The sequence below is a fragment of the Mobula hypostoma genome, chromosome 8 (assembly GCF_963921235.1).
Source record: "Mobula hypostoma chromosome 8, sMobHyp1.1, whole genome shotgun sequence".
NCBI classification, from domain to species: domain Eukaryota; kingdom Metazoa; phylum Chordata; class Chondrichthyes; order Myliobatiformes; family Myliobatidae; genus Mobula; species Mobula hypostoma.
Genome location: NC_086104.1, coordinates 86,660,430 through 86,678,993, shown reverse-complemented (window position 1 = coordinate 86,678,993; position 18,564 = coordinate 86,660,430). Strand labels below are relative to the sequence as shown.

General features: G+C 39.3%; 1 protein-coding gene across 1 annotated transcript in view; it reads left to right on the top strand.

The window, feature by feature from the left end:
• The window catches only part of cfap61 (cilia and flagella associated protein 61), a 187,128-nt gene that overhangs the window by 88,413 nt on the left and 80,151 nt on the right, over positions 1-18,564 (top strand). Inside the window, exons 17-19 of the mRNA XM_063055117.1 lie at positions 11,862-11,989; positions 17,112-17,207; positions 18,155-18,323. Coding sequence (XP_062911187.1) covers positions 11,862-11,989; positions 17,112-17,207; positions 18,155-18,323 — 393 coding nt within the window. The remainder of the gene's footprint in view (positions 1-11,861; positions 11,990-17,111; positions 17,208-18,154; positions 18,324-18,564) is intronic.

The following is an 18,564-nucleotide window of genomic DNA, read 5'->3' as shown; positions in this document are numbered from 1 at the left end:
GAAACAGCAACAAAGACATCAAACCCCAAACCCCCAACACTCTCCCTCACACAAAAAGCTAATATATCGTCCATACAGTGAAACAGCAACAAGAACATCAAACCCAAACCCCCAGCCAGGGCCAGATTTAGTGGGTCCGGGGCCCCTGGGCTGGAGGCCCTAATGGGCCCCTGCCGATACCATAAAATGCTGCTGTACCAAGCAAAAAAAAGGCAAGAACAAGAGCAAAGGTCATACTGGTCTAAATATCAAAGCTGTGGACCAAGACATTGGTTTAGTACAATACGTAGGCTATAAACTTATAGGCCTTAAGAGGGAAGACAGAAAGTAATGCAGATTCTTAGTTTGAAGGACAGCATCAGCTGTTTCAACACAACAGTTGACACTGTTGATTCCAACAAGATTCAATGTGTGTGCTGCACGTGGAACCCACTCAGCAAGTGGATTGATTTCCTTGATGCGGGATTGTAAGCCTTTGTATGCACCAGACATACTTGCAGCATTGTCATAGCACTGACCCCTGCAGTTGCTTATGGCAATATTCATCTCTCCTAAAACTTTGAGCACAGACTCACATAAAGCCTCCCCTGTGTGGCTCTCAATGGGTAGAAATCATAAGAATCTCTCCTGAATGTTTCCACCAGTTGACATATAACATAAAATGAATGTGAGCTAATCTACGTGTGCAACATCTGTGCATGAATTGATGCTAATAGAAAAGTATTTGGCCATTTTGACTTCACTAACTATCTCTGACAGAACTCGATCGCTCATGAGCTCAATAAACTCCTCACATGTTTTAGGTAAAAGGTATGAATGGGGTGCTTGATCCTGCATTTCCAAATTTCTGTATGTGCGCCTTCAAAAATGAGTCAAGCTCACTTATTACCTCTAGAATGCCCATGTGGTTGCTGTTATCAGGCCTGCCAAATATGTCATTGGAGTCTTGGATAGCCAATCCCCTCTCGACCAAATTCGTCAAAACCACCACCACTCTTCTCAATACGTCGGTCCAGTAGACACACTCTGACTCGAACTGTTTTTGCAGTTCTGTATCTATTCTTCTGCTGTCAGACACTAGTGTAACATAGGTCAGTATCATTTTCCTGTGGTGTTCGCTATTTTCATGCTCTCCTATGTGTGCAGCGGCATGTTTCCAGTTGCTAAAGCCAGTTTCGAAGATGGACTGATAGTTACCATCACTGAAGATGCCACATGCAAAACAAAACACACAGCCGGTGGAAGGGGAATATAAGAGCCATTGCCTTGATATGTACTCACCATTTACGAGCTTGCGTTTGAAGTGAAATTTGGAGAAAAAAACGTCTCTGCTGTTTGTATACTCGTTCCGAAGCTTTGATATCCACATCCTTATTCTGGCAGGACTCCGGCCCTTTCTTAGCCCAGTATGCTCGGACTGAATCATCTGATGTTTTCTTTCCCCAGCGAGCAGGTTCAGTGCGGTAAGGATCCTCAGTAGCAGTAACGTTAACATTAATGGCGGCCCAACTTGGTTGTTCGGAGCCCTCTGTGGTCGGGAATCCCAAAATCATGCTCTCTGCCTCTTCAACGTTAGCTGCTAACGGTGGTCCTATGCTAACGCTGGTGCTAGTGCTCGCTGTTGAACAAGTCTCCATTTGTCCACCGGTCTCAGACTGTGACAAGAGCGATGGTACTGCTGCATCATTGAGAACAGGTTTAAAAAATTCTGTCAAATTCAATGTCTTTTTTAATGCTTCTTTCTCACAGTCCTCTTTTCCTTGTTTCTTTTTTCTTTATTGTGCTCCACTCTCGTATTTTTTTTGTCCGCCATGATGATAGCTACCTATTTTGGGCCCCTCTGCAGCTCTGGCCCCTGGGCTGCAGCCCAGCCTAGCCCTGCCTAAAGTCTGGCCCTGCCCCCAACCCACCAGTAGCCAACAAGAAAGAATGGGTGGGAATACAAAAAAAACATAGAACTGAAACATAGAACTACAGTCTAATCCATTCAATCCATTCGATACAACTATCTAGAGTGCCAGAACTATACTTTAGTACACAAACCAATATTTGAGTGGAGCCTTAGGAAATACCATCATAATAAAGAGTCTGCTTGCATGGGAAATCACATACTCATTTGAAGGGCAGAACCAGATATGTACCCCACCAATCTGAGTACACGTTTTACAGGTGTTCCTTTACTTTAACAATTTAACATAATGACTGGTGAATTTAGAGACTTTGAATGGATTGCCCAGGATTTAGGTGGGGAAGGAGGACACGTACTGAATTCTGCATGCCATTTCTTGCTCACAGCACATCTAGATGACATAGAGATACAAGTTTGTATGCAATATGATGAAATGAATGTAAGCACAAGCAAAGTGAATGAAAGAAAGTACTTCTCTTCCACTGGTAGAAATGGGCAGACCAGTCAGCATCTATGGAAAAGAGTAAACAGTTGATGTTTCAAGCCGAGACCCTTCATCAGGACTGACTTCATGAGCCCTGATGAAGGGTCTCAGCCTGAAATGTTGACTGTTTACTCTTTTCCACATATGCTGCCTGGCCTTCAGAGTTCCTCCAGCATTTTGGATGTATAACATTGTCATTTACTTCTTTGGGTTGATGTTGCAACTTCAAAAGTACTTGATACTTCCTAAAAATGCTACATTACTTGACCACATATCACCTGTAGAATCAGAGGAGCATCCACACTTGATCACTGTTATACCATGATCAAGAAGGCTTACTGTGCTGTCCTACACCTGCACTTTGGAAAGTCCGATCATCTGGCTGTACTTCTACTTCCGGTGTGTAGGCAGAGACTAAAGACATCAGCACCAGTGGTGAGGACCAAGAAGGTCTTGTCAAGTGAGGCAGAGAAGCACTTACAGGACTGCTTTGAGATGGTAGACTGGACAATATTCAGGGATTCATCTTCAGATCTGAATGAATACGCCACAGTTGTCATTGACTTCATCAAGACCTTTGTGGATGAGTGTGTGCCTTGGCGAACGTACCAGACATACCAAAACCAAAAGCCGTGGATGAAGCAAGAGATTCGTAGTCTCCTGAGAGTTAGATCTGTGACATTTAAGACCGGTGATCCAGAACTATATAAGAAGTCCAGGTATAACCTATGGAAGGCTATTTTAAGAGTAAGAAAACAATTCCGATTTAAGTTAGAGACAGGATCAGATCACGTCAGCTTTGGCAGGTTTTGTAAGCCATTGCTTTTTTCAGCGGCTCTGGCACGGTAAGTGTCGGTGTCAGAGACCTGAGGGAGGGAGGGAGGGAGGGAAAAGAAAAAAAAATGAAAGGAGCAGCTTCGAGTAAGACTGGTCTTTTTCGGCTCTGGATGTACAGTAAGTGTTGGTGGCAGAGGCCTAAATTCAACGGCAAATAAAAGGAAGGTAGGACCAAGCAGAGTGTGCCAGTGATAGAGTGGCAAGTCTTTGGTTTAATAGGGCTCGACGAGAACAGGCAGAGGCACAGCTATGAAGAGGGAAGCCTTTTTTTTAATGTACAGTAGTCAGGATGGAATGCTCCTCCTGTCAGATGTGGGTTTTTAGGATACCTGATGGTTTCCCTGATGACTACATCTGCAGGAAGGGCATCCAACTTCAGCTCTTGACTGACTGGGTGTATTCAGGATCATCTGGGAGGCTGAAGCCATTATAGGTGAGACTTCTAAAAAGATGATTACACCAAGAGTACAGGTGTTGGACAGTAGATGGGCGGTAAGGAGAGGTGAGGGGATTAAGAAATCAGTGCAGGGTTCCCCTGTGGCCAGATGAGCAGTCTCAGATGAGCTAAATGCCTTTTATGTATGCGTTGAAAGGGAAAATAAAACTACATCTGTGTGAATCCCTGCAGCATACAGTGACCCTGTAATCTCTGTCTTGGACGCCGACGTCAGGCATTCTTTCATAAGGGTGAGCCCTTGAAAAGAATCAGGAACCGATGGTGTACCTGGAAGGGCACTGAAAAACTGTGCCAACCAACTGGCAGGAGTGTTCAAGGACATCTTTAGTGTCTCACTGTTGCAGCCTGAGGTTCCCACCTGCTTCAAAAGGGCAACAGTCATACCAGTGCTCAAGAAGAGTAGGGTGAGCTGCCTCAATGACCATAGCCCAGCTAAACTCACATTTACTGTAGTGAACTGCTTTGAGAGGTTGGTCATGCCCAGCATCAACTGTTGCCTAATCAAGGACCTGGACCTGCTGCAAATGTGCCTATTTCCACAATAAGTCTACAGTGGATGCAATCTCACAGATTTCTCTATTCTTGGATCACCTAGACAATAGCAAAAGACCTCAGGCTGCTGTTTACTGATTACAGCTCAGCGTTCAACACAATCATACCCTCAGTACTAATCAACAAGTTCCAAAACTTGGGCCTCTGTATCTCCCAATGCAACTGGATCTTCGACTTCCACATCAGGAGACCACAGTCAGTGCAGATAGGAAATAACATCTCCTCCTCACTGACAACCATCACTGGTGCACCTCAAGGATGCGTGTTTAGTCCACTGCTCTACTCTCTCTGTACACCCGACTATGTGGCTAGACACAGCTCAAACACCATCCATAAATTTGCCAATGACAAACTTTTGGCTGAATTTCAGATGGTAACGAGAAGTCATACAGGAGTGAGACAGATCAACTGGTTTAATGATCTTGAAAAAGCAATCTTGTACTCAGCGTCAGTAAGATCAAGGAAAAGATTGTGGACTTCAGGAAGGGGAAGTCAAGGGAACACACACCAGTCCTCCTTGAGTGAGCTGTAGTGGAATGCGTGAGCAGGTTCAAGTTCCTGGTTGTCAACATCTCTGAGGATCTATCTTGGGCCCAACATGTTGATGCGATTACAAAGAAAGCACGACAGTGGCTATATGTGATTCGTAGTTTGAGGAGACTTCAAAGACTGATATGTCACCAAAGACTCTTGCAAATTTCTACAGCTGCAATGTGGAGAGCATTCTAACTGGTTGCATCATTGTTGGGTATGGAGGGGCTACTTCATAGGATTGGAAAAAGCTGCAGAAAGTTGCAAACTCAACCAGCTCCATCATTGACACTAACCTCCCCAGCATCGAGAACATCTTCAAAAGTATTTCTTATTGTAATTCAAGATTCAAGATTCTAGATTCATTTATTATCAAAGAAAGCATAAATTATACAACTTTGTGATTTACTTGCCATAAAGCAAGGGATTTGAAAGAACCCAATTAAAGAAAAAAAGAATAAAAATAAAAGACCAACACTTGATGTACAAGAGATAGGAAAAAAGTCATGCAAATAATTGAAGCAAACAACTGCACTCTGAACCATTCCAAATTTATAGTTGTATTAAATTAAGTCTGGCAATCTGCTGCTGCAAAGCAACAGATCCATAATATAACATGGTTATAACATGATTATAACATGGTTATAACATGAATATAACACGATTGAATGAGCAGATGAGATCGATATCTACAAAAGGGTTTCAGAGAGCAAATCAGAGAACAAAGAAGAAATACTAAGATATTTGCAGTTTTGAAAGGATTTTTGAGTTGAAATCTGGCATTTTTGTAAACAGCTTATTTGAACCAGGACACTGACATGAGCATACTCAGTTCCCTTTAGGCTAGAACTGGAGATATTCACAACATCTTGCAGGTTTTCACCCAGCTACCACAATGAGGGGTCATTGAAATTCTCTTTGTACAAAAAGAGTCAATTTCTTTTAATTTGCAAGTCACTTTGCAAGAATGGCAATGTGCCAATGTAGGCATACTAAATATAGCTGTACCTATGTAAATGTTATCTTATACTGGAAGCAATAGGGAATTCACTCCTTCAATATCAAGTCAGAATTTGGCCAAAAGCCAAATCAGCAAAATGATGCCTGATGCTCCATCAGTCGTAATAATATCTTCATTCAAATGGAAGTCTGCTGTGGTAGTTGTTTTTGAACTATGTGGGGTGATTGATAAGTTCGTGGCCTAAGGTAGAAGGAGTCAATTTTAGAAAACCTAGCACATTTATATTTCCTACATTTACCGCTCAAGGGGTGGTATTGGAGGGGCTGGTCGGAGGCTCTAAGTTTTCGGATGGACGGACTCGGTGTCGGCTGTGGTCGGCTGTTTCCAAGGCATTGGCAGTTGTCGGTGCCTTGGAGATTTATGGCATGGAGTTTCTCCCTTTTGCTGCCTGCTATCGGAGACTCAGGAGTCACTTGGGACTTGAGACATTTTTTTTTACCATGCCCATGGTCTGTTCTTTATTCAATTATGGTATTGTTTTGCACTGCTGTAACTATATGTTATAATTATGTGGTTCTGTCTGTGTCAGTCTTTGGTTTGTCCTGTTTTCTGTGATATCACTCCGGAGGAACATTATATCATTTGCTAATGCATGCATGCATTTCTAAATGACAATAAAAGAGGACTGAGTGTTCTCATAATCTAATCTAATCTACACATTTAGTCCAGCGGTCGTGGAGCATACGGATCCATTCTTTGTAGAAGTCGGCGCCTTGGACCTCCAGAAGTGGTCCACAGCAGGGGTGATTGATAAGTTCGTGCCCTATGGTAGAACGAGATGAGTTGTTAACTTCAAACTTTCTGCGTAATCACTCAAAGAGTTGAACTGCACGTGCATGTAATGAGAGCTGTATAACTCATTTCCTTCTACCTTAGGCCACAAACTTATCAATGACCCCTGCTGTGGACCACCTGGAGGTCCAAGACACTCTCATTACATGCACGTGCAGTTCGACTCTCTGAGTGATAATGCAGAAAGTTTGAAGTTAATAATTCATCTCCTTCCACCTTAGGCCACGAACTTATCAATCACCCCTGCTGTGGACCACTTCCACAAAGAAGGGATCCGTATGCTCCACGACCGCTGGACTAAGTGGGTACATGTAGGAGGGGACTACGTTGAAAAATAAATGCGCTAGGTTTTCTAAAATTGACTCCTTCTACCTTAGGCCACGAACTTATCAATCATCTCTCGTATAATAGCAAACCAAAGAATACCAGCTCAGTTATAAGATACTTACTGACCATTTTACATGGTAGATCATTTATCCAACCCATATAGATCCTGGGTACTCTGCATAAAACAAAGTAATGATACATAGACACAGAAAGCATGCTGAAATAGTGTTTCTGCTGCCTGGACTGTTTTGAAGGAGGCCTGCATCAATCATCAGGAAAATAGTTGAAAATCAGATGAACCTGCTGAGTACTTCCTAAGCTTGCCATTCCAAGGCCTTAGACTTTGTTGTGGTGTTGTTATCTAAGGGAGTGACATAGAGTCATACAGCATGGAAACAGATCATTTGGTCCACCATGCCCATGCTGACCAGTGGGCCAATTTCCAGCATTTGGCCTGTCGTCCTCTATGCCTAGAGGATTCAGCTGCCTATCTAGAAACTGTACAGTACTGTGCAAAAGTCTTAGGCACATATTTATACTGTATATTGCTGTCAATAAATCTGCTTCTGCTGCTCTTTCCAGCAATGTTTTCCAGGTACTCTCCATTGTATGGAATGTATACGATGTCTGTGAGTGAATGCAGATATGATAGTGGCATTTAAAAGCATACTGTTGTGTTTGAGAGGATTTAGATAGCCAATGAAAATACAGGGGACAGAGGGAGATGGATCATGTGCGAGTGGAAGGGATTGGTTTAATTTGCCATCATGTTTGGCACATACTTTGTGGGCTAAAGAGCCTGTTCCTGTGCTGTACCATTCTATATGCTCCAGGTGATCAAGGCCCCCCTCTGATCTTCTCTAAATCACTTACTCCTTATCCTAAATTTATGTCCTCTAGATTTTTCTAGCTCTGATGTAGGGGAAAATGCCAATATCCTCATTTTCCAATGATGCATCACTCTTCACAGCTTTTCAGCTCCAATTACATGGCCTATTCCAACCAAAGTGCATCTTGCTGGAAGCTAAAATTGCTTCAACCTCCTTTATCCCGTAACAATATGACATTTTTCACTGATGTCATTGTGATTGATAAATGGATGTTTATACTTTGGATCTTAAGTGGTTGAGTTGTAATTTTGTTGGTATTTTCAATATATTACAGGAAACAGTAAGGATAGATGGGGAAATTGATTTTTGCTGGTTGGAACATATAGATCTGCTCTTAAAAATATGAAGCAAGCCCTTCAGTAGTAAAATTAGTGAACAGCCCCAGCATGCAAAGGCTGGGAGAAATTTGGAACTCTTTTCATAAAGGTCAATTGATGTTTGGTAAATTGTTAATATTAAATCTGGGGTTGATAGATATTTGTTGATTTAAGAAATATGAGGTGAGGAGAGGTACATGTCTAGTCATGTTTCGTTTTACTTGCTGACTTTAGCTAATAATAAGTTTAAATTATACTTCTATCTTGATAGAAGTGTCAATATTGCTGCTTTCATACTAGTTGAAGACTGAAGATCATACTAGTTCCCGGTCTACTGGATTTCTAATCTCAATTTCACTGTATGTTATGTTAAATCTACCTTTCACTCCTAGTAGTGTTATCAATGCTGTTGGTTCACTAATATAATAAAATAAAATAAACAGTTTGATAGTCATTGCTGGAAGTCAACCTTCCTGTTCCCTGGGCATTATTGCAGGCCAGTGTGCTAAACTCAACTGTCTTCAGCTGATGGTGAAGAAAAGTAGAGATGTTTGATAATTTCACAAGGTCCAATTCTATTTGTAATACCTCAGACAGAGAAACATTCTATTCCTGAATGCAGCAAGAACTAGACAACATTACTACTGCTGAATTTGCACCATCATCAAGAATCTTAAACTCATCTAGACTAGCCATAAATATTGTGGTTATAAGAATAGGTCAGAGTCTGTGTTAAGTGACTCACTTTCTAACACCCCAAAGCCTAACACTCAGTTACACTCTACAAGGTGCAACTCAGGAGTGTGACGAAATATTCTGTGTAACTGGATAAGAGTCTAATGATACTGATGAAGTTCAAAACCATCCAGGATTAAACAGTCTACTTGACTGACACTCAATCTACTGTAAACATTTCTTTCTTCCATTACTGGTGCATTTTGTCTAAAAAATATACTATAGTTACTCACTTAGACACTCCTACAGTATATCCTAATCTTGAAACTGGTATTGACAAAAAGAATATGACAAGAAGGTGCACATGAACATTACCGATTGCAAATTCCCCTCTTAATTACACATCATCCTCCATCTTGACCTGGAAATATGTTACTGTGCCTTCATCGTTAAGAGTTGTAAGTCCTGGAACTAATAGAAGATAATTGACGTGAAATATTAATTCTGCCTCATGTTTTGAATTGTTTCCAGTATTTTCTGATTTATAAGTTGTCTGATTGTAGCTTGCAGTGTTGCTAACAGCCTCAAAGCAAGCCAATTTCACAGTAGGAGCTTGAAGTAGGTATTTGGCCTGTTGTTTTCAAATGCTAGGGTCTAATACCTGTTGGATGAAGGATACCTCTTATTTTACTTTGCCATTTGTGGCTGATGATGATGATGATGCAGTTCTGATCACTTGACATCCATTTTGGGTCCTAAGAATACCTTTTTTAAAAAGTCTAATTTCTAGGTCTTTTTTTTTCATTTTACTAAAATGGAAAAATATGTAATGAAGGAAACCTGATGAGCTATAATTATATTTAAATGCAACTTCACTAGAAGTATGGAATACACTAAGTTGGAATTCACCAAGGGAAGAAGTAAGGACGAACAGAAGATTTTGTTTTAGGTAAAGCATACTAACAAATGGATAAATCCCATGATACAAGTAAAAGAGATAAAAAGAAACTCTATTTTGTAAACCAAAGAAAAATAACATGACATTGATCTCACCAGCAATAAGATTTGATCACTCCTTTGAGTGCCATATTCAGTTCATTCTGCTAATGGGTTTTTGAAATAAGGTGTGTTCTGGGACCAATTCACCTAATCTTAAACTCTCTGTGGCCAATTAGTTTGTACCTTGCCTAAATGAAAGGAGCACTGATTACTGAAGCATGACAGCTGTAATCTTTGGAGAATTCTATAATGTGTTTAGAATCTCATGTTCTGTTTCTCAATCTATCCTTTTGTCATCCATGGGAGAAAAAATGCTAAACAGCTACTTTCTATTTCTCTCTCAAGTTATTTCAATTGTGGTGAAAATTTTGAATCACCTTAAAATTCCAAGTGCAAAGAGAATTTTTATGTAAAATTTATAGAAATTTAATGAGATAATATTTCAGCTACTGATACACTCATGTAAATATCATTATGCATCAACAAGATTTGAGTTCCCCAAGAGTCATTGAGAATGCATAATGGATATAATACTGGAAGCAAAAGCATAAAGCTAAAAATTTTAATACTGTGCGTGATTTTGAAAGGTTTTCAGATTATTAATAATCTTAAATATTGAAATATTATCAACACTGAAAATGCATCATGATGGATTTGTTATATGATAGAAATGCCAATGGATATGAATATTTGTATCTTATTGATGCATTATCACATATTATCAAACATTATTAGATCATTTTAGCAGCTTTATGAGTTTGGTTTAGATGACAAATGGAACATTTTAAATTCAATCACATTTTTGAAGTGTTCCATTTTAATGCTAGTGGAAGTTTAGAATTTATACATTTATGTGTTTAAAAATCTAATGAGTCCATGACATACAAAGGATAAAAGGTGTCACTGTCACAGAATCATAATAATACAATTTGAAATTCTAACTCAAAGAATTGCATGAAAGAATGAAAGTTTTTGTCACAGATATAACAGAACTAATTTTATTCAAACCAATTAATTAACGTTCTGTACTGTCTCCTGTGAAATAATCACAAAAGAATATTGGTACTGAGTTTAACAGGCAACTGACCTGATAATCCACATCACTCTTTTAAATGTGAATAGAGATGCTAGGATTCACAAATTATATTGAAGTTTTAACCTGTATTTATAGATGCATTTTTGAACAGTACGACATGTTATTTTTAATTGTGGATATCTGTGAAACCTCAAATTGTCTGAAGTATGATTCAAAAATAGGAAGTAATGAAAAAATATTACTAATGTAGGATTATTGTGAATGTTTGGCTGATAGCTGGCACAAGCAGTCTGAAGAGCCTGTTTCCATTCGGTATTTCTCTCACTGAATTGCAAATGCTGTCATTTCTCACTGACCTAGAGTGGACGTTTGTTAGAACTTGCCAGTCCAGAAGTTGCATGTTTACAAGCTGCCTCATTTTCCTTATTAATTTCAAATAACTTATAATTGATCTCATGTTTAGATTTTATAGCATATAGTTGATTTATCATCTTAATTTTTGTTCCTTATAAAGAAACAGAATGATGGCTTGCACAGTACATGTTAGAATATTCCTGCAGTTATAAACCAGAATGTAATTAATCTTAACTAAGCATTACCACAGGAGGACAGGTACTAATATTGCTATATTTTAATGTCAACATTTCTCCAAGCAGGCAATCACAAGAGGTGGCTGATACAAGGCAATGCATACCAAAGGTTTCCAAGCTGCTTCTCCAATATGAATATGCTCAATTATTAGATGTCAGTGGGGGCTTTAATTACTTGCTTCGTCCAAGTGTTTCTGGAAGTATAAGGTGAAAAATCAACTGTATCATCTATAGGAAGGCACAATTGTGTGTGAAATATGTGGTGCCAAGTGTGTGTTTGATTCTGATTTTGTGAATCCTCTGTCTTTCATTGGCCAGGCTCATACGTTCGGACCAAGTCCCCAAAGAACCAATTTTGAACAATTCATTTCTTTCAGAGGAAGTCAAAAGAACATTGGAAATAAGATATTGTACTTATATTAATCCTTGTGTATTTTGTTTTAGCCAAAATATGCACTAAATCATATTAACCGAAAGTTGACACTAGAGCCAAAAGTAACCATCAATTCACGAATAGTGGTGGTTGGTGCATCTGAAGTTGGGATCTCCTTCTTGGAAACATTGGTCTTCTGGTAATATAATTAATTCTACATTTTAAATGGTTGTGAGATTTTACATTCTATAAGTAGTGCTGGAAATAATCAAATGCAATCAAGTCCTAAACTGCCAGAATACAACTCAAGTACCCTCTGAACATTGGTAGAACAATTATAATTAATTTCTTCCTTTAACCTTAAGTTTTGACCTTTTGGTAACGTGTTCAGCTTCTTTTGTTTTACTGATCCAGAAATGGTATCAACCCTCTACGGCTACCATCAAGTGACCTTCGATGACATTCATATAAATGTGCAATGTTTGTTGGTATTATTTGGCATTCTAATTGACATAGATAGGACAGTCAAAATCTTTTTCTCTGAGTTCCCAGAGAAATGTCAAATACTATAGGACATGCTTTTAAGGTGAGAGATAGATGTTTAAAGGAGATGGGCAGGGCATTTTTTTTTACACTGAGTACATGCCTGGGATGTGCTGCCAGGTGTAGTGGTGATATGATAGTGGCATTTAGTAGACTGAAAACATGAATGTGCAGGGGATGGAGAGATATGAATCATGTTTAGTCAGAAAAGATTTTGCTTAATTTGGCATTGCGTTCAGCACAAATGTAGTGGCCCAAAGGGCATTTTCCTGTACTATTTCATACCTGCATTTTACATCAGTAATCACTGGATGGCGCATTGGCAGAGTAGTGCAGCTAGTAGAACTACAGCTTTACATTGCCAGAAATCGGTATTCAATTCTGTTGAATATGGATCTCTGGCAATGTAAAGCAGTGGTTTGGTTGCTGTTTACATGGAGTTTGCACATTCTTCTTGTGATCACTTAGATTTCCTCCAAGTGTTTTAATTCCCTCCCCCCCCCACCCCCCCCCCACATCCCAAAGGCATGCAGGTTGGTAGGTTGATTGACCAATGTAAATTGTCTGTAAACGGACGCTAGAATCTGAGGGAACTTGATAGAATGTTGGGAGAATGGGATTAATATAGGATTAATGTAAATGGGTGTTTGATTTGCTGGACTGAAGGGGCTGTTTCCCATGCTGTACCTCTCTATGACTGATAGATGTTAGTTATGAGAAAATCTAACTAGATTGTTTTAACCCTGCCTATACCCCTCTTAGCCAAGACCATTAATACATTAATATCCTTCCTTCCTTCCTTGCGCCCTTAACTCCTGGTGGAGTCGTCGGGGCATTGTCATGACAAGCTTTGCACCAGTCTGTTCCATCTGTTGCGGTTGTGTGCCAGCGCCTGGGTCACAACAAATGTTTTCCCTGTCCATTCTTTAATGTTGTCCGTTCATCTTTTCCTCTGTCTACCTCTCCTTCTTTTCCCCTCCACAGTTCCTTGTAGAATGGTCTTTGCAAGGCCACTGGATCTTGTTACATGGCCGTACCATCTCATAAATACATTAATATATCCAGCCATAAACAAGATCACTATAAAAAGCACTCCAAAGAGCCCTACATGAGGCCATTCTTACCTTCGTCCATTAGGCTCTTAAATGAGTCTGGAAAGTGATGACCCCCTCCTGTTAGACTGTTTGAGGTAACTTTTTTTTTCTTTCTTATTTTTCTAATATTTGCTATCTACTGTGACACTGTAATTTCCTTTGGTATCTCTTTGTCTATCACCTAACACCATATGCACAATATTCACAACACACATAAAGGCCTTTCAGCTCACCATGTCCATATTGATGATGAAGTGAACATCATCGCCAATCCCATTTATCACCACCAAGTCTACAGCATTTATACCTTGAAAACTCAAATGTTTGTCAAGATATTTCTTAAATGTTATGAGAGATAAGATAAAATGGGATTAGCTTTATTTATCATATGTACATTGAAGCACACAGCAAAATGTGTCATTTGCATCAATGATCAATATAGTCCAAGCATGTGCTGGAGGCAGCCTCCAAATGTCGCCATGCTTCTGACATCAATATAGCATGCCCACAATTTACTAACCTGTACGTCTTTGGAATGTGGGAGGAAACCCACAAGCTCATGGGGAGAACATACAAACTCCTTATAGACAGCAGTGGGAATTCAAAGTTCAAAGTAAATTTATTATCAAAGTCCATATATGTCACCATATGCAGCCCTGAGCCTCATGTTCTTGTGGGCATACTCAATAAATCCATAATAGAATAATAACCATAATGGAACCAATGAAAGACCGCATCAACTTGAACATTCAACCAGTGTGAAAAAGATAACAAACTGCAAATACACAAATAAAGGAATCATAAAAATGAACAAATAAGCAATAAATATCAAGAACATCAGATGAAGAGTCTTTGAAAGTGAGTACATTGGTTGTGGGAACATTTTACTGATGGGGCAAATGAAGTTATCCCTTTTGGTTCAAGAGTCTAATGACTGGGGGGTAATAACTGATCCTGAACCTGGTGGTGTGAGTCCCGAGGCTCCTGTACCTTCTTCCTGATGGCAGCAGTGAAAAGAGAGCATGATCTTGAGTGGTGGGGGGGTCCCTGATGATGATTGCTGCTTTCCTGTGACAGTGCTGAGTAGTGGGGAGGGTTTTACCTGTGGTGGACTAAGCCGTATCCACTACTTTGTTGTAAGTTCAGGGGTATTGGTGTTTCTATAACAGGCTGTGATGCAGCCAATCAATATAATCCCCACCGCACATCTATAGAAGCTTATCAAGGTTTTGGATGTCATGCCATATCTTGGCAAACTCCTAAAGAAGTAGAGGCCCTGCCATGCTTTCTTCATAATTGCACATGCGTGCTGGCCCAGAACAGATTCTCCAAAATGATAACATTGAGTAATTTAAGTTGCTGACCCTGTGATCCTCCGATGAAGACTGACTCATGGACCTCTGGTTTCCTCCTCCTGAAGCCAATATCAGTTCTGAGGTCTTGCTGACATTGAGAGGTTGTTGTGATGGCACCACTCAGCCAGATTTTCAATCTCCCTCCTATTTGCTAATTTGTCACCACCTTTGATTTAGCTTATGACAGTGGCGTCATCAGCAAACTGAAATATGGCAATGTAGCTGTGCTTAACCACACAGTCATAAGGGGATTGATACCTGATTGCTGACTGCTGGCACTCTAAAGCATTACACTATCCACAATGCTACCATGCCACCTGTGCTTCTATCCTCTTCTCCTGCAGTGCAATGCAAATTGGGAGAAAAAAATTACCTCAAATTTCTTTGAGACCTTTTCTATTCAACTTAAGCCTTTTCTTCCTGTTTTTGACATCTGCTTAATGGGAAAAAGTTTCCTACTAACTACCTTATCTATTCCCCCCTTAATTTATATCCTCAAATAAGGATCCTCTCAGCCTTCTCTGCTCCAAAGAAGACAAACACAGCCTATCCAGTCTCCTCCAGTCTCCTCATAAATGAAGCATTCCATTCCATGCTACGTTCTGGTATATCTTCTCAGCTGTGCCCACACTATATTGTGCTGAAGGACCTTACCAGTTTTCAGTTCCCTATATTTGATATGTTTCCTTTTTATCAAACTGTTCATATCCTTTCACATTCTATTTACTTGCTTTTCCTGCCTTCCATCCTTACAAGAACACGTTGACCCTGACTCTCACTCTTTCTCCTTCTTAACAATATTGCTCATTTCCATTCTTACTGAAATGAATAACCTTCCATTTACCCATACTGTACAATTCTAACAAACTTCACTCAGCCTATTTGTATGCCTCTGTGTCCTCGTCAGAATTTGCTTGCCAACTATTTGTGTATCATCAGCAAAATTGCAATGCACTTGGTCACTTCATCTCAGTTATTAATATACAAAAGATCCACTGGCATGCCATATGTTGTAGCTTAGCAATCTGATGATGATTTTTACCTTTGTTGGTTAGCCATTTCCAAATCTGTGCTAATATATTCTTGCCACTGTTGCCGCTGCTATGATTTAATATCTTGTGCAGTATCCTTTAGTGAATGCTTCCTTAAAATCTTTGAAATCACGGTTGCTCTAGCAGTGTGCTTTGGATCGTTGTCCTGCTGAAAGACGAACTTCCTCCCTAGTTTAAGCTTTCTGTCTATAGCAGGATTTATCTTCCCAACAATCCTGACCAGATTCCGGTCCCTGCTGCTGAAAGTCATCCCTATTGCATGATGCTACCTCCACCATATTTTACAGTAGGGATAGTGTTACCTGGTAGATTTATGTCACACATACCGCTTAGTATTGAGACCAAGAAGTTCTACTTCAGTCTCATCTGACCACAAAACCTTCTCCCACATCTTTACAGTATCTTCTGAGTGACACTTTGCAAATCTTTATGGGCAAGAAGATTTTTTTATATAGCCAAACTTCTTCCTTGCCACTCTTCCATAAATATCCTTTTTGTGCAACATCTTAAAGGCTATGGTTTCATATTTTTTCAACTTGTTCATGATGGATCACACTGAGCTCCAGGGTATGTTCAGTGCCATTCAGATGGCCTTGTACCCTTCCCCAGATTTATGTTTCTCTATTATCATTTCCCTGACTTGTCTTGAATGCTCTTTTGTCTTCACTTTGGTTTGGTCAGTTGAAAATCTTCCATACTGTTGGACCTTACAGAGAGAGGGTGTATTTATTCTTATGAATTCATTAAAAACAGGTGATCCTCTAATTTTCTACATCGACAAACTGGGTGAGTTAGTAAAGCAGGCCAGGCAGCATCTATGGAAAAGAGTAAACAGTTGATGCTTTGAGCCAAGACCCTTCATCAGGACTCCCTGCATTAGGACCTCAGCAGTCCTGATGAAGGGTCTCTGCATGAAACATCAACTGGTTACTCCTTTCCAAAGATGCTGCCTGGACTGCTGAGTTCCTCCAGCACTTTGTGTGTATTAAGAATGTATTCAAAGTTGTATTCCATTATATAGTCCATTAATTTATCTAGGCTTCTGCATATGTCGGGAGAAGAGAGCACACTTTGCCACTCATGCACTGCACAGACTTAAATGAAGACCAAATTAGTGGCCTTAACTGTGTTTTGCTAGATTTCATATTAATGCATATGTTTAGAAAATGCAAGCTTCTCTCAACAATTCACTTCTCTAGTGCTCTTGATTTTTGGCTCTATGTTGTATACTGCTTATTTAATTCAATGTAGTTTAATTATCTATACTTTTCTTTCAGCCCACACCTTCGCTTCAATAACATTACATTGATTTCAACATGTGCAGTTCCTGTGTCCCACACACATCCCTCTTGCAGAAGATTCCAAACCAGAAGGTATGTACATTAGATAGTTAATTACTTGACATGTTTTGGACATGTTTTAAGCATTTATGTAGTGGAGGATGACGGTAAGATGCACAAACAATTAAAAAAGACCACATTTGATCTAGACAATGAGAAGTTCTTGTTTTATTGTTGGAAGCATCACATAGAGTTACATTACATAGAAATACTCAACTCAAAAACTGGCCCAACTTCTCTACGTGTTATGCTCTATGCAATATATCTTCCACTTTGCTTTACATCATTATTGAAAAATATATTTATTTCCTTCCCTGATATCTATTGTGGTATATTTTTTGATGATCATAAACAGTGCCTTGGCTTAATAGTAGCACTGCTATCTCCTCATCTGATCATCATCAGTCAGACTTCAATATATAATTTGGCCTGCTGCTTCAGTGGAATGTTGAGTATGTATAATATTGTTGAAGATCTTAAAGATATTAAATTCAGACCCTACTATCTACTGAGGTAAAAAAATAAAAGGTTGCAGATACTTTTCACAGAACAGTAAGGTAATGCTGATGTATAGCCAAACATATCCTTCAAGCAACTGCATTGACAGACAATTTAGCCGCTTATTGCTGCTTGTGGCAAATATAAATACCACCTTTGGCAACAAAGCTACTTCTTCAATAGTCTTGTCATAAGTGAGATGCTTTATAGCTTCAAAGTCTTTCTTTCTTAGTCATAATGCAGAAATGTTATCACATACAACTAAGTATTATAAGAATAAGCTGCATAGTGCTTCACTTTGATGTGTTACCATGTGAGATTTCATTTAGATTGCTCCAAGTTACCTATAAAATTTTTAGAAGTCTTTGACTGCAAGCTTAGTTTAGCCAATAGTATGAAGTGTGGACTCATTACCTACAAAATGCCTAATTTATATTGGAAAGAGTGAAATTGACAATAAAAATATCCCTTTCATTCTGCAGTCACAGCTATGAACATGATGATTATGCTCTGATGTCATTGCATTCTTGGGTTAATATGGTGGTTGGTAAGATGATTGGTATTGACAGAGCTGCTAAACATGTAATTGTAACTGGAGGCAGAAAAGTACCATATGAACATCTAATCCTTTGCACAGGACAGCAGTTTCAGGTAAGTCCAAGTACTCTCTAAGCAAAATATATAGTATATGATTAATGAGTGTGATATCACATAATTATTCTCATTTATTTCCTGCTTTTGCTATTCCCTTGAATGCATTTATTCCTTTCTCAGTTACTGTACCAAGCAGCTACTCTACATATAAAGCTAGCTGTGTGTGATGGCTGCTTAAATGTAAAACACTGAAATAATTTATCTGGACATTATCTTAAATCTGTTTGTGGAAGGTTTT